The 17,816-nt window shown below is 34.1% G+C and overlaps 1 protein-coding gene across 1 annotated transcript in view; it reads right to left on the minus strand.

Annotated features, from left to right (window-relative positions):
* LOC142342031 (glutamate receptor 4-like) overlaps window positions 1-17,816 on the minus strand; it is a 41,976-nt gene that overhangs the window by 9,891 nt on the left and 14,269 nt on the right. The window contains exons 2-5 of the mRNA XM_075393203.1: window positions 15,589-15,823; window positions 10,618-10,846; window positions 7,021-7,146; window positions 2,345-2,531 (exon numbers count right to left, since the gene is read on the minus strand). Coding sequence (XP_075249318.1) covers window positions 2,345-2,531; window positions 7,021-7,146; window positions 10,618-10,846; window positions 15,589-15,789 — 743 coding nt within the window. The 5' untranslated portion in view covers window positions 15,790-15,823. The remainder of the gene's footprint in view (window positions 1-2,344; window positions 2,532-7,020; window positions 7,147-10,617; window positions 10,847-15,588; window positions 15,824-17,816) is intronic.

Consider the following 17,816-nt stretch of genomic DNA (forward strand, 5'->3'; position numbering starts at 1 on the left):
AAATACCTTGTAGGGTATTATTAGTTGCAGCTTTGTGTGCTAAATGAATGAGCCAAGCCCTGCATATCACTGAAGATTTGATATTATCGTTAGCCAGATATCAACTATAGGTGCTCTTCTGAAATTGTTTTGTTTTCATGTAACATAAAAGTCATGTCCCAAGTTGAGGTCCAGACCCAAATTGAGCTTTGAGCAGACCCACTCGAAGGCACACCAGTGTGTTCCTAGACCGAAATTACAGGGTCTGGACAGCAGTTCGAGCGCAAAATAGTCTGGGCCATGGTCTTATTTAGGTCTGATCAGAGGTCAATTCGGTCTGGATGGTCTCATCAGAGGTCACTTGAGTCTGGAAGGTCTGATCAGATGTCACCTGGATCTGAAAAATCTGATCAGAAGCGGATTTGAGCGCGCTTGAGTCTAATCAGAGGCCATGGCGAGCGCACTTGAGTCTGAGCATTTTTTTGTTTTTTTTTCTAATGAGTAGGAGAAAATGGCTCTGCCACGAGCCAGACAAAAGATGTCTATTCTGACCAGAGACTCCTTTGGAAACCCTTGCTCTCGATCAGAATGATTAGGACAGACGAGTCCAACCGCTAACAAGTGGTCAGTCTTTTTATGAAAAACAATAGCAACTGTAGATTCAGACGTTTAATATAAATAAATGTCATTTTTCATCTATGGTGACGGTGAAATTAAGCAACGGCATGCAAAGTTTTCAATAAAAAATAATTCTCTAAAACTTTTATTTCACAAACTCATTTTTGAATTTGAATTGACTTCACTGAAGTTTCTGCTTGAGACATTGGTTTTTTTAAATGTGTATATTATAAAGATACTTTAAGTCTCGTGCGTGTTCAAGACGAGTCTCTGATCAGAGGTCATTTTTGTCTGGAAAATCTGATCGTAGGTCAGTTCGCTCTGAAAGGTCAGATCATAGTCTGTTTTTAGTCTGGACAAAGGTCCGAATTTGAATCTGATCATCAGCGCACTACATTCTGGATCATAGTCTGGGTACGATCTGATCGGAAGTCGTCTTGGTCTGGATAGTCTGATCAGAAGTTATTTCCTCTGGAAAGTCTGACGAGAGGTTATTTTGGTCTGGAAAGTCAGATCAGAGGTTATTTCAGTCTGGATAGTCTGATCATAGCCCAATTTGGGTGTGAACCTCAACCTGGGGTTGTAAAAAATAATACAGCCCGAAGTTATTGTTATTGCAGACCTAAAGATTCAACAATTAAACTGCACAGGCGATATATTTAATTTGAACTCCTTCTGACTACTTTATTTGGGACTTTGTAGCAGCAGTCAATGCTTTATAATGTGTTAGATTATTAGAATGCCAGATTCACAAAAAAATTTCTGTGCATTCACCAGCCAACTCGTCAGGGTAAATTCCTTTGATTGCCCATTTTTCATGTAAGCTTGGCAGACCTCTTGAAGATATTTAAACACTCTTGCAAGATAAAAAGATGACAGCATTGATTTTGCATCCGATAAATTTATCATTTTAATAAACAAACTTGAGTTTTCTGAAATTGAAAATAAGCCTAATTGGCTAAAATTTTCCAAGATAAGCGTCGCATTTCGGCTGAACTTTTTGTCTTCTCTTTCGATAACACTTTAGGATCTATTTTTTGACCCCCCAGCTAAGTGGGCACTTATCTTTTACGCCTCCGGGCACAAGTGCTATTTCCTAAATAGTAACGTGCTATATAACAATACATAATGTAATTGGGGGCAAAAAAAGCGCTGGGGGCCGAAAGAGAGTAGATCCCAATTTTGGATAGTTTGTAAGTTTTTGATATAGCAGTTTGTTTGTAATAGCGTTAGCTGGTTGACTGTGAGTTTATTTGTGTGGATTGCCTACTCTTGATTGTTGGTTCAATTACTCGGTTACTTAATAAAACAATTGTCAATTTTGAACTGTCACATGAAATCCAGCTCTAGACGTTTCAAAAACAACCTTCTCGGCCAAAAAGTGATATCAATAGAAATCTCGACCAAAAAGATCGGTGAAAAGATTTCTGTTAACAACTGGACTTTACCTCAACTCAATACTTTCCTAATGGTTTTAAAGCTGGACCCGCCATTTTAACATTATACATAATATTTATTATATACACTCAACTTTTGCTTAACAATGAAAACGACGAGGAATATATTTGAGCCGAGCAAAACTCCAGCGGTTAAATGTTGTGCGGTAAAATGCATAAATTAAGATGCGAAACTCGAAATGTTATCTAATAATTAAGTGACTATGGCAAAGGCATCGTGGTGTATGTTTGCCACGATCATTTTATGAGACAGAGTAAAATCATACTAAAAGGTTCGGAATCAAGTTTACCTTTCAACAGTGGAAAAGTTGACAAAGTAGACGACGTAGACGAGGAAGACAGTGATTCTGAACAGAAGCCACAGGTATGTGTATGCTCTGACCACAGTGTGTTTGGGTTGAGTCAGTGGGGAGAGGAAGAAGAGAGACGTGACCATGTAGTTGATCACAACTTCCACCCGACAGAACTCCTCGTCACCTGAAACCAAACTTGACTAAGATTGTATGTTCCGATTATTACATTGGTACATTATAGAGGCGATCTGTGTTATATATAGAATATAAAATCTAGTTATATGTATTCTAGAGTGTCGAAGTGGTATGAGGTTCCTGCCTCGAACACGAAACCAAAACATATTGGGAGGACACAACATGCGTAGATTTTTCGCTTATTTAATAGTACCTGTGAACCATTTCTTGGAGTCTACCCTCATTTTGTACTCCTCTATTAGAATCGCTTCTAAAATCAAATGTAATTCCTTTATTGATCCGACCCACTTTAGTAGGGGAGGAACTATTTAACTATTCATCAACGGGGTTTTTTTGTTCAGTCGATTTTGACCGATCGATATGTTCGTGGAGCAGGGTTGTGAATGGCGCCATTAAAAAACAGTTCAAGTTTAAAAATTCACACTAAAAAGATTTTTTTTGTATTCCTCTTTATCCGAGGGGTTACGGAGGTTTAAAGTTCTGTTAATATTAATTAGCCTAAATTCCGTTGTTTTATTCTTATTTTTCGTAATTATCCTTAAATTTTAATAAATTTTAGCTAAAACATGATAAAAATTGCATTCAATGGTCTCATTAGTGGATGAACTGTTTGAATCAACTGTTTTCGCTATATTTCCAGTTGTATTTTTCAACATTTTTTTCTTTCTTTTTCGTAAAATAATGCCTATTTGGCCAACTGTGTCGAGTTTGACCGGTAGTGCAGACATAAAACTGCAGACAAAATCTTTGCTTACTCTGATAGTACCTTTTTTCACCTCCGGTTTCTTAGAAAGTTCTCTGAAAATATTATTTTTGCGGTCTTTCGCAATTTAAAACCAATATTTATAAACGAAAATCATAATTTATTTTTGATTCATTATCATTTTCGTTTGCTAAAAAAGTATTACGCAATGTTTTTGAACAATTGCATTTTTAGTTCCCGGAAAGTGATAGCAACAATGGTCTTGGTTCCATCGTTGATTTTTTGCAACGAAAAAAGTTCCAGATTGAATTTTCAGGCTGCTCCTTTTTTAAAATTTGTGTTGAAATTTTTTCATTCCAAATGTAAGCGAGACTATTTTTACTTAAACATTCAATTACAAAGAAGTTCCAACTGTGCCCATTGTTTCTATGTCTCCAACAAATTGTTCACCTGCCAAGCTTTTAATGAATTCTTGAGGCTTGCCAGCATTTAATTTTCGTTTTTGTAGTCTTATGACGGAAACTAAATAATCAAATGGATAAACCGGTATTGAGCAAGCCAATGAAGAAGCTATTTACAGCTTTCATTTGGAACAGAAACGTGTTTTATTTATATGACTCGATAAGTACCCAAAACTCATTCTTTTTATTTTGAGGTTTTTGTCAAATTAGCTATTTCGGAACATTTGGAAGATTTTTGGCTTCAATGGAGAAGAAGCAAGGGCAGTACTTTTTTGTTAGTGGCGGAACAGAATGATTTAAAATCTAACCTCAATATATGACCCGTCAAAATTCGCGTGCAATTGAAGGCTATTGAGCAAACATGATAGTTTCTGTGGACAAAAAATGTTTTTTGGCTTCAACACCGCTTGCATATTTTTTTTTGTAAATTTGAGTTCTACTTGTTTTCAATGTTAATTTGTAGTCTTTAAACATAGTCTCACTAACATGTCCAATTGGTTTCCTCAGAAGCAAAATTTATGCTATTTAGCAGTTTTCGGCAATATCACGGTAGTTATGTCGTAATCTTTAAAAATGTTGCTTTAAAAAATATTGACTATTAGAGAGTTGCCACTTTCAATCTTATTTCTGTCACTTTTCTGCATATTCATCATTTTCTTTGTATTGTCTAAGTATTAGTTTTTGGCGTTGATACTACGCGTTTTATTTAATTTTTTAATCATTTTTTCGACACTTTCCTATTTCTGAGGTTCTTTTTTGCCGTCTTATTGATCATTACAGTATTGGAACCTTGATTACAAGTCGGATGTCATAATAATAGCGTTGAAAGTGGGAGAAATTAATTAGGTTTAACATTTTTAGTGAAATTGCATCAATCTTTTGTTTTTTGCAGGTATTTGTTTTTTTGTAATAGTATGACATTCAAGATACTGACAAATCTTAATGACGTTTTGTTTGAAGTAATAAAAGTGATTGAACGATTTGGTTGATAGCTAATGGCTTTCAAGACTTTGAATTGAATTTTTTTCAAAAATTGTAAACTTCTTTTCTTAGTTTCCTTTTTTTTCTGTCTACTTGTCAATTAGTCCATTTTTTTCAGATGAAATACAAGTCATTTCGTTTAATTTAGTTTTTATCTGATGCTAATTTGAATTTTTTATCAAATTAAAAAAATAGATAGACATTCAGTTTTGGTCGTAAGTAATGCTTGTTGTTTTTACTTGATTTTTGTTGTTTGTCTTTTCTCTTACTCTCCTCAGGGGTAGCTGTCATTAGCGCTCTAATGTGCTTTTGTTTAATTGCTAAAAAGGTTTCAGCGTAAAGTGATTTTAGAATTGGATACACCAATTTTTTTTGAGCAGTAAGTGATGTTTTGAAATTTTTTTATCATCCCCATTTGGTGGTCAAAAACGTTGTTGGGAGGGGTCGAAACTTTATGTGCAAACGCATTTTTCTGAGCCGCCTTGTTAAAATTACAGAACCAAATATGATCCTACAAAGTTTACTGAGAAATGATGAATTTTTCAAAAGCACAATTACAAAATAAATTTTAATCTTGAAACTGTCAATGTTAAAGATCAAACAATTCTTAATTTTCTATTTAGAAAACAAACACGAGAACTGGAACTACAAAACTTAACTCAGAGTTTCTAAATGATTTTACGATGTTTTGTGACTGACAGATCAATATTTAACAATTAAGTTCTTTTTGAAAACAATTTATTACTGTTTGCTTCTCTATATAATTTTTGTGTTTTGTTTTGACTATGTACAGAAAGATTCGCTCCATGAAAATATTAATTGCAATTATAACTTATTTCACTTTAATGGACACTTTATTTTTTTACTGCTGAATGTGAAAAAAACTGCTTAAATTTTCAATCGCCTCGTTTGCTAAACCTGATCAAAAATTTTCAGACATATGTGCTGATACGCATGAGGAGTTTTTTTTTCAAGAGATCTTGCAATGCTTTCGGAAAAATTCTTGCAACATGGTTTATTAACTTGCAGAATCCTGCAATATTTCTGTAAGATCCTGCAATTTTTTTAATGTCAACTGGGAGGGAAGGCCATTTTCAAACGAATAACCACATGGTTCAACCCTAATTTTGTTTTTAAAAATGGTTGTTTTCGTTGAAATTGAAGTTACTGTTTACTTCAAATAAATGTAATCAAACTGTGGGACATCCATGCAAAATAAATGCATCTTTATCGGCATTTTTTTAAACATACTTTTCTTGATCTGAGAAATCATTGCAGATTTTCTGTACGAATAATACAGAACCGTAGAGTAGTCATGTATAGAATCAGGAAATAAAATTGGAGAAAATAAGAAACATTTTGGCTTGCATACTACTTCGAGCCACTAATTTTTGCGATGTAATTAAAGATTTCGGTGGGCTAAAAAGTTCATTACAGAAAAAACTCCCGTGTTAACGATCATCCAGATATCATAATAATAATTCAACGTTTTAAATAACTCTTAGTAATCAGATGTCATATATTAACTGTATTTGACTCCCTGATTGTCATTATAAATCATATAAGATTTACCAGATGATGCATGAACATTGCACACATTTTTAATCACATGAAAATATATTTTTTTTATTTTTGGAAAAATTTTTTGGAAAATACTATGGAAATAATTTCAAAAAGTCATATATTGCGTGCAGAACATTCAATATTGTTACCTGTAGGTTTACAAAATCACAAATACTGCCAAATCACCTAAGAGAATTACATCTGTGAAATCTCCTTAATGAACATTGATAAACAGCTTTCTGAGGAAAATTAGTTGTAATTTTCTGGTAATAATGCTAGAATCATAACTGTTTTTCTCGAAATAATACAACCAGCGTTTATGATTTCTTTTACTTCGAAGGAGGAAAACTGTGAGCTGTTGATTTCAATGTGGTGAATGCTATGGATTTCCCCGCTGTTTCCATCCTTCAATTGAAATAACCTCTCATTATGGAAAAAATAAAGAACCTCATCATGGAACCTTTTCAAATTTTTCACCGTATTGTTACTCATAGATTAGCCCTAGAAATTTGAACCTGTGAATATTATTAACACCACCGCAAAGAAACTGATGAATGTCATCACATTCAACTCTGTCGTATAATTTTTTTTGAATTTTGTAAGTTTCATTACAGTGAGATAAATTTTCCCATTTTGTCAATGCAATGCTTGCACAAAATCAATCACCTGATTAATCAATATGAACGCTGTAAAGCTTGCTGATGTCTGGGCCAGGTATAACAATGTTATCATCGATGGGCATCCAGAATTACAACGGATTATTCACTTACCAATGAGGAATGCGACCACCCACAGCCCAATTCCGATGAGAATGAGAGAGATGAAGAGCAGAATCCACACCTCCAGTTTGAACACACTCAACATCCTTATCACCAAGTCGGGTGTCGTCTGCTCTTCTGAAAATGGAAGAAACGTGGTACAGAAGGTACATTTTGCTCAAGTAAATTTATTTTTACTCGATTTTGTCACTGTTTTTCAGTATAAATAATTGGTCAGATAGATAATGAATGAAGATACATGAAAGTCCTTCGATTTACCTATTGCTAGTTAAGAATATAGATAGCAAATCAGCACCCAGCAATATAATTAAAGCCCAGATGTCGGCGAAGCAAGTTCATAATTGAGCGGCTAATACAAAATAAACGAAAAAACAATTGCACTTCATAGTTACATGGCATATTACCCAATGCCAAAATACCAAATGTGTTAAAATACCCAGTGTCATAAAATCCCATTTTTCCTTTGATAATTCCATAACAATTTACAACAACGTTTTATCAAAGTTAAGCGAATAACATGATCACATGTTTTGTTATGGCAGCGTCATATCAATTACCAGGGACGCGTAGTCGTGGCCATAAAGCATGACCAAATGAGATAGTATTAAGTTTTAAACGCATCCCATTACTGTGTAGTAAGCTGAATAGTTTTTCTGATCACTTTAACAACAGGGTAAAATATCGAGTAAATTTTGGGTACTTTGGCGTATTGGGTATTTTGTTGTGACACCGTAATTCACAAATGGTAATCAGGAGCAAATCTTGTGTGGCGAAACAAATCCATTTAAAAATTGAAGCAAGTTAAGCTGGTTATGTGGAAGGTTGGGTCATTTCTGTTACGGTCGCCCCCTACTGATGCATACCATAGAATATTTTTTGCATTTCATACACTTAAATGAACAATTATGCAAAAACGGCAATTGAAATTTAATGATGCAGCGAAGTGTTGCAATTGAAACATGCAGTAATATATTTCGGTTTATAGTGTAACCCAGGTCGAGGTGGCCAGACCGAAGTGACCCCTGATCAGACGAGTTTCGAGCGCACACATGTTCCAGGTGCGCTCGAATTACATGGTCTGGAAAAAACTTCGAGCGCATTTTCGTCTGGACAATGGTCTGGAACTTGTCTGATCAGAGGTCACTTCGGTCTGGGACGGTCTGATCAGAGGCGGCTTTGAGCGCACACTTGTCTGATCAGAGACAATTTCGAACGCACACTAGTCTGATCAGGGGAGGTTTTCGAGCGCACACTAGTCTGATCAGGGTAGGTTTTCGAGCGCACTTTAGTCTGATCAGAGGACGTTTCGAACGCACTTTAGTCTGATCAGGGACGTTTCGAGCGCACTTTTGTATGATCAGAGAGACGTTTCGACCGCACTTTTGTCTGATCAGAGGACGTTTCGAACGCACTTTTGTCTGATCAGAGGACGTTTCGACCGCACTTTTGTCTGATCAGAAGACGTTTCGACCGCACTTTTGTCTGATCAGAGGACGTTTCGAGAGCTGAAATAGGTTAAATACTGTCGGAAAAAATAATCTACAGTTGAACTAACGAATAATTTTTTGCGATTTGAGTAAGCATTTTGGTTTAGCTTTCATAGAAATAGTTTTATTTTTTGACAACCGGAAACAAAAATCCATCAAAATTGCTGCTAACTCCGGCAACTTGTTATGACCAAAACGTGGGATCTCCGAGATCCAGAAAGTACATCTCTGTGGATGCTGGCAGAAATGATATAGAGGAGTGGGTCGGCTAAAATAAAATTGATCTGGGAGTTTGTACTGTTTATTGCAAGGAGCGTTTATCCATCGAATTAAATGGAGAAAATTGGTTATTGAAAGTTCAACGAAAAAATTTTCGGCTTTTCATTGCAGGTCTATAAAAATTACCGAATCGCCAAAAACACTTCTTTACCTGCACAATTGAATAAGTGTACATTTTTTGTCTCAGTTTTTAGTGTTAGTGAAGGCAGAGAACAACGCAAGCTTTTTTAATTTCAAGAAATTCCAATAAACATTTTCCAAAAATGGCAGTCGAAGGAGATGAACATTTTCATAGATATTGGCTGTAAATTATGTCACTTGAATTGAACTGCAAGTACACGATCAATTCATCGATTACACGATCAATTCAACAGCGATTAAAATTAACAAACGATGAATCTCGAAGCACGCATACTCTTGTTCTAGCCGTTCTTTGGCGCCGACTAAAAAATTTTGTTCCAAAAATTTTGCCTTTACAATCAGGCGGTAAGATTTTTAATTTGTCTAACCGCATTTAATGAAAGTTAGAAATAAAAATTGAAAAAGTTTTGAAAGATTATTTTTGCAATTTTAAGTGATCTTGCATTATGAAATGACTTTTCGAAATCTCAGTTGATCTTGTTTTCAATTGGGTCAACTAAAAATTTCCAATTCCTCCCGAATTGACACGGACGTTTTCCACAGATATTTGACATAAATGCTCCCAAAATCTTCAAAATTGTTTAATTAACTTTCGTATAAATTAAACAGTTGTATCTTTTTTGTCGCCCGATTGAATGAAGAAACCACAATAATTCGATGCATATGACGCCTTCAGCTATGGCTGATTTCATCATATGGGCTAATTTTGAGATTTTATATAATTGTTATTAAATAAATTCTCACAGCCAGGCTGAGATTCTATCCTAAGCAACGAAGTCGAAATATAGTGCTGTGTGTGGTTCTGACCAGTGTGGTTCAGCGGAGTGTTTTCAACTGCTGCTTCTATAAAAATTTTGTTTGATATTTTTTAGAAGTTCTATCCTTTATCGTCGCTGGCACTTGAATAAATCCGGAAACAAATTGAACAATTCATCTCCCTAGTTCTCTTCTCTCCTCCCACTACTAAACCTATTTCAAAATTCATCAATGCGTTAGAGACGACAATTATCAAACAATGATTTCTACTTAGAAAAGTTTGAATATAGGGCAAAGCCTTCTACATACAGATTTAACATGTGCAGGGGTTCAATCCCCAACGGAAGCAAATTTTTCCGCTTTCTTACTATCATTGTATATGAAAATGTTTTACTAACTTTTTCCATCTGAATAATAAGTGTATACGGTTGTCCAATGTACACAAATTAAGCAATTAATTTCCACTTCACTACAAAAGGCGCGATATTATGATTTGTTCATAGTCCACACTGCGATAAACTCCTGGGTAACTAGAGGGTAACTAGAGAACACTTTACAAAAAGTTCCTGCAAATTGATTTGTCCACCTGAAGTGTACTTGATCCTGCTTTTACCTGAACTGAGCTCAGAAAGATTTACTGGAACTTTTAGAGTTAATGTTTCAGACTGTGCTCTCTGGTTGGGCGACCGTTTGGTTGGGCTCCCGTTTTGGGTGACCGTTGTTGAGAGTTCAGTTGCCACCACGCCTTTTGGGCTTGGTCGCAATTACCCCGTATACGTCCTAAGATGCTGTTAACAAAGTTTGATTGCAGGTGGAACCTTAACCTGCGTACAAGTCATTTAGTTTTAGCTTTACAAAGGGGTCTTATGATCTGGTGATTGTCTTCTACGATTTTTAAAATTAGATCCCGGAGAATCAAATTTACCTGGTTTTTTAGCAATGAATGCCTGGTACGACGACATGAATGGCTCTGTGAACAGAACATCCTTAGCCCTCCGGGGAGTGACGGTTAGGGGGGCTATTGCCACCTGTGCTCTCCCAGACACCACTTCTCCCATCATCCCAGTCCACGTCTGCGAACCTTCGTCATAAGTCCCGTATCTTTCGTCAGGTACCAATTTAATTGATAGCTCCATGTCCAGTTCTCTGGTTAGCTGTGAAACAGTTCTTTATAGAAATGTTCACAAAACATTTTTGTTTTAAAATTTTTTTTTGACTAATGTATTATATCGAGTTTATCTGTCTTCAGCTGCTAAAAGTAAGTCAAGTTTATGTTTTATGTCCCGGCATACTTTTAGAACAGCTTATTTTATAACATTAATTCCAGTGGAAAGAAAATGATATAACTATCCGTATCAACTATGAAGATATCTTACAATAAAACTTTTCATGTGTCTAATTTACGAAGAGCTTGAGATGGGATAATAATTGGTTTCTTATCCAATTGGGTTCTTATCTTTTATGAAAAGTATTGTTGATAGCGCGCTACTTCTGGGTAACTAAAAAGTTTCATGCCAAAAAATTTGGGATAATTTGACAAAACAAGCTTTAAATTTACGAAAAGTAATATTCAGTGTAAAATCTGACCTAACTTTTAATTAAAATGATCAAGATTTTATTATAGTCATTAACGTATCAACTTACGGCAGTGATTAACTATAAGTCACCAAACTTGGTATGAAATCTAATCGTTCTTAACATTCGTTGACAGACCCCAGATAACAAGGTATAAAAGAACTCAAACGCAATTTGAGTTTAAAAACTTGGCTGATAATCTTTAAATAATACTATCTTTTCTGGAAATATTTTTGTTTCTAGAGGATTATGTTTAAGATTATGTTTCTAGAAACATAATCTTATCTTTCTAGAAATGTTTTTGACTTTTTCCTGTTTTTGTTGTACTGTGGTTTTATCTCTATTATAGAATTTTTTTGATTGACATGCTGCCAAAAGTTTAATAAAACTTAGGTCATGTTTAACTCTAGCGCTCGACAGCCAAGAGGGCAAAAACGTTTCCTTGAATACGCCAGACTGTCAATTTATTTCACTGAAGAAAAGCAGTTAACAGTTAGTGCTTAGGCTAAGGATTCGGAGTTCAAGCGCCAAGTAAACGACGCACAAAAATGTCCTTCAAGATTCAGAATTTGTGTATATGATAATTCATGATGCAAGTAAGTGACCTCACTTTCCCGTTCATTTTTTTATGCGTTACAATTACGACTATTGAGGTATCGCATTCCGTATATTTTTTGTCATTAGATTTTTCAAGAGCTTCGTTCTCTTTGGCAAACACGCTACTAAAAACACCTTACTCAAATTGTGATCAAATATTGTTTTTTATACTAATAACACGATCGTTTGAGAAATAGCCATAAATAAACTGAACAAACCGACTGAACTCCGCACTTCTACATTGATCTGGCTGCCTTTCGTAGGGGTACTTTTCATCATCATTATTATCATTAGAGTCTTCATTTCACGAAAAGCTTATAAAAATATGTTGCCTTGTTTTTCTTCTAACTCACTCTCTTGATTATCCTACTTTATTACTTTATTAAAAGGTTCGCCTAGAAGAAGGAAGGTGTATTGTTAAAGTAATCAGTGAAAAAAGGATTTAGTTGTGCTTGTGAAACTCTGCATTAATTTCCGGAATCGTCTTATCAAGCAGAGAGGGTTAAACGGGTTTCTATTGCGAAAATAAACAGCAAACTTGGGGCCAAAAAAACTAGCGAGAAGGCTGCAGAAGTTTTCTGTGAAAAATCTTAGTTTTGACATCATCATATTGATGCGCAGAATCAAGGGACCAAGTTTTGATGCAAATTTACTCTGTTTTAGTGCTGAAATGCAGTTATTGGTGACTATGGGCGGCATTGGTATCCTCACTTTCTTTGTTTCTTCGTTTTCCTCTTTGAAGATATGCGGCAATAAAATGTATATCTCCTGATAGATATCCTCCGTCAATGTGACCTATGAAACTACCTGTCAAGTCTCTTTTTTCTTGAAACAAACAGGCAGCCAGAAATCACATATAATCTGAATTTTGCGTGCGTTCAAATCTTTTATGCGTTCATGTGATTCTCCAGAAGTCCAAACTAAAATATTCACATGTGAAATGTGTTGGGATATGAACTAGACAGTATTTCAATCTTTGGTTTGAAATTATCAAAAAAAGTCAGCGAGAGCCGTGAATTTGACCTTCAGCGCACACGATCACGTGTCCATTTTTACCCAATTTCCCCCTGTAAAAACAAACACGATGAAAGGCAGATTTACACCGGAATTTATTCCAGCTTAACCAAGTTTGTATTCTCACTTTATTAACCACTGGTTTTTTAACGTGTCAGTCCCACGTTAAAGTCATGCAGTTTCTCACCAAGAAGGCTTGGTGATATGCGTTTGCAAATAACGACCAGACCACGCTAACCCACATTTTTCGCCTAACTGTCTACCAAAAAAAGATAGAAAAATTAAAAAAAATCTTTTTTTGTTCATAAATAATTGATGTATGTATTTAAAAAAAATTCTTTCAACTCAAGACACATAAGAACGTAATTAATACCTTTTTAGTGACCATCCAATATTGGGACTACGAAACAAGACAAACAACAAAAGCAAACAAACAAAAACCGTTTATTTTATCCAAAATTCAATGTCTACTTTTTGAAAAAAAATGCTGAATAACCTTGTCAAAATAGCGTAAGATAAAATATAAACTGAACTTGTTAAACTATACTACACCAATAAAAATATGGGTCCAGTCTTTTTAAAATTCGTTAACAAGTAGACAAAAAAACAAAACGTTAAAATGGTGTAAAAATAAACAAAGGTTAAATAGAAACCTCTATATTTTTTGAAAAAATTTTTTACAATTAATGAAAACAATTGGATGTCAACTGAACTCTTTAAAAAAAATTTTAACCCTTATCTTTATATGAAAACACTCAGACTTTTCAATAGCGAGAATATGTTGTTCGTCTAAAAACAATAGTCAAAAACAGACGAAACCCAAAATTGTAAAAATTGGAAAAAAATGGTTTCTAAGCTGTTAAAAACATAATCAATTCTTTATGAAAAACAAATAAATGGCACCCTATTTGAACAACAATTATGTGATACGTCAACCAATCGAAAACAACAATTTAGAAGAAAATCCAAAACTTAACAAAGATTTTTGCAAAAATTAGGATGGCGATGCTGTTGAACCAACATATAATGTACTAAAAAACAATAGATTTGTTCCATGAAGCCTTTTTTAAGAACCAGAAACTTTATATGACTCCTTGATTTAATGAGACTATGTAACAAGTAAACAAAAAAAGAACAGCAAAAATCAAAGTAATCAAATTCGTCAAGAATGTAAAGCATTTGATTTCAAAGGCACAAATATAACTTTAAATATAAACTGAAATTAGTAAATAAGTATCTTTATTCATCCATTGGAAGCGGCAAAGGCTTGCTATTAACCAGAATTTTTTACACGATTTGAAAAGGCACGATAAACAAAGTGAAAATATAATTTTCCATTAAAATATTGTAGGAGACGGTGTCGAAGCTGTTGAAACTATAATACATTGACCAAAAATTGACTGATATTTCGAATATTGCAGGCTTTTAGTTGCCAAAAAGTGATCCTTGACCAATCACAATTATCACAAGACAAGAAATAACCTCAAAAATGAGAAAAGTTCAAACATTAAAATTTTGTGAATAGGCGCAGTATCAAAGCAAAATACCATTCGTTGAAACGTAAAATTGCATTAAAAAACTTTTAATCCTTTAGAAAAAATGATGCAAACAATAATGCTAACCTTAAGCCACAAGTTGGCCAAAAAAGAGTGTAAGGTAAGAAAGCTCAATAATCCATTGTTTATTTTTTGAAGAAAAAGTTGGATTTTTGAACGCATAACGACCATAAGCTTTCGACCAAACAACTTAGAAAGAATACTATGAATCTCGTTAACAAGTGAAGTGAATTTGTCTTTAGTAAGTCTTAGTTTGATTTTTTTGTTCTATATTCATCATCGAAGGAAACAAAAATATCAAAAATGGTGAAATAGACAGCGACTGAGTACAATCTAAAATGTTTTTGGCTGCAAAAAAATCGATTAGACCAAAACAAGCCGCAATATTATGGCTCGTCAATCAAGAACACGTAATTTTTCTAAATATTATGGATATGGATTATCTAATAATATAGTCAATATATCAAAAAAGTATTCATTTTGGATAGTTATCGAGTTAAGTTAGCAAAAAAAAACAGGCAAAATTTTAGATCAAGAACACTTTCAAAGGTAGCGCAAGTAAAAGTGGCCCTCATTGGAGTTAACTAAGAATGCGTCAAAAGGATTTAAGTTTCTTTCAGCCGGCAAATTCAAACAAAGTGTGTTATAGAAGCTTAACTGGTGCATTTTTGATGAAAAAGGCTGGTTTTTGACAAAATTAGCCAAAACTTCTATTGAACCGGTTGAAAAATACTCCTCCATCTATAAAGTTAAAACCAATATCGCACATCTTAATGTTTATGAAATTAAAACCAAAAGTGAATAATTTTATCATATTTTTAAGCGAAATTGACAAAGTGGGGCAAAAACACAGCAAATATGAACAAAATTAACCGAAATTAGTCACATGTTCAAACAGTTTAAAATCTCGATAACTCTGTGGAAAAACGAAAAATCAAAAAAACTTTTTAGGTCCCTATTCTTTGCTGAACGGGCTTTCTAATGAAATGATACCGCTCACAAGTATCTACGATGAATATATCTATCGGCCAAAATTGACTGAACAAAAAAACCCAACTGAGTATATAGTACCTTCCTCTCTAAAGTGGGTCGGAACAATTGGTCGATTTATCGGTGTATATTTGAACTATTGGTCATGCTATAGTTTTACTAACCTCTTGGGCTAAATCGTAACAAAACCCAGTGTATGGATCATCTAGCTTGTCACCGGTGCTGTAATAAAAGGGTTTCTCTACAATTGTCGTAACCTCCAGAGTTTCTCCTCTCACCACTGTTACTGTACATAATGTACACAGAGCTATCACAACGCAGCTGAAAACGTCCGTCATCGCAAGTCTATAAGCATCTGATGCCATTCGTGCTCCTGAGCGAGAAGATTTTGTGTAAAATCTGAAATGAACAAACAATTATTAAAGCTAAAAAAAGTTCAGAAACCAGTTCATTTAATCATGTTTCAGAGTTATTGTTATTATCCTCATTAGATGAGATTTAGTACAGTCCGGCCGAGTAGTGGTGAATAAAACCTAAATGACGAGTAGTTGTTTGAAAATCCCTGAAACCATTTGCGGTTTTAAGACTAATTGATGATTGCAACCTTGCCTTCTAACAACTCAACCTATGGCATCAATTGGAAACTCAGAGCTACCTGAAGCATCTAAAGAACAATTTCTCACTAACAAGTTTCAGGCTAAACGCATTTATTCGGTGTGCAGAATACACTATAACAAAACAAGGAGGCTCGGTAATGTGCGATCGCACATAAGGTTCCGACCCCGCTCATCCACAATTTTGGCATAATTATCTACCAAATGAGAAACAGATAGAAAAACCCAAAAATTCAAGTACTTTTCAAAAAAAATAGATGAACGTATGAACGAAAATGTAGCCTCCAACGCAAATAACACAGCGGAGTTAAAAAAGATGAACTAGATTGATGAGACATTAATGTAAGGGAAACGAGATAAGACGAACAGCAAAATCAAACAACGACAGCAAACATTAATTACATCAATATTTTATTGTCCGTTTAAAAAAAAACAGAACTTAATAACAAAGTGAATATAGCGTCAGATAAAACTGAAACTAAACAAAATAACTTGTAATTCACCAGAAAAGATATGGGACCAGTCCTTACTAAGGCTTGGTTACAATGAGACAAAACAGAACAAAAACAGTAAATTTAAAAAAATCGCATATTTTTTTAAAAACAAATAATTTTAAAGTAATGAAAGCCATTAGAAATGAAATAATATATTCCATAGGTTTTCAATTACCACTGCTTCTATAGTAGGGCATTAAGACCTGTCCTAATTGATTTTTTTATGCGGTTAAAAAAGAACAACAAGAAGACAACAAACAAAAATTCAAGTGATACCTGCCAGAAAACACTCTCGAAGCCATAAAGCCATATTTTGGCCCTCAAAATATGTTTGATTGCACTTTAATTGAACACCAATAATCTAGTATGACACCTCTTATTAAAAAGACTAGGTAACAAGTAGACAAAAAGGAAAAAAAAGGCCAAATGAAATAAAATTTTGTTTTCTTTTGAACAAAATTAATTTCAAAGTCATGAAAGCCAATAATTACAAATGAAATACTTAAAAATATTCGTTTATTCGTCGAAAAGAAGCCTTTGAGACCAGAAATTATCCAGAATTGGTCTTACGTCTACAAAAAAACGTAAATTTTGACAAAAATCAAAAATTTACTTTTTTATGAAAAACCCGCGTCGAAGCAGTAAAGTTATAACGATTTCTTTAAAAACATTAAAATTAAAGACAACAATCCGTTTTGACACCTTCCATTGACATCATTATTGTCATATTTGGTCTGTAATTAACGAGAATAGGTTAAAAAAAAGACAATAAAAGGAACAAAATTCCGAAGTTAAAAAGTGTTTTTTTAACTTTGGAAAACAATTGCTTCAAAGTCATGAAAGCCAGCAGCTATCTACTAAAACCACAAAATAGGCTAGTTTTTCCTTCAATAAAATGCAATGAAATTTTTCATTTTACTGGAAATTTCATATGACTAAAACGGCAAGGTAAAAAAAAACAGTTAAAGACAAAATTAAAAAATTCAGTTAATTTCGTCAAGAAAGGAGTGTCGAAGCCGTTAAAACCATAATTCATATCATAAAGAAATTTTTAATACGTTCAATTGTGCTTTATTTTGAACGGCAGTAGGAAAATACCTAAAAATTAAAAAAAAATCCGAAAGCTTGTCGTATGAAAGCCGGAAAACCATAACTTAAGCAATCGATAGTAATTGTTCAATCAGCAGAAAAAAGACTCATTCTTTTATTGCTGATACTAAGCTACAAGTTGACCGAACTAAGAAAAAATTAGACGCAAAGTTCAATAAGCCATTATTAATTTGA

The sequence above is a fragment of the Convolutriloba macropyga genome, chromosome 1 (assembly GCF_964194025.1).
Source record: "Convolutriloba macropyga chromosome 1, txConMacr16.3, whole genome shotgun sequence".
NCBI classification, from domain to species: domain Eukaryota; kingdom Metazoa; phylum Xenacoelomorpha; order Acoela; family Convolutidae; genus Convolutriloba; species Convolutriloba macropyga.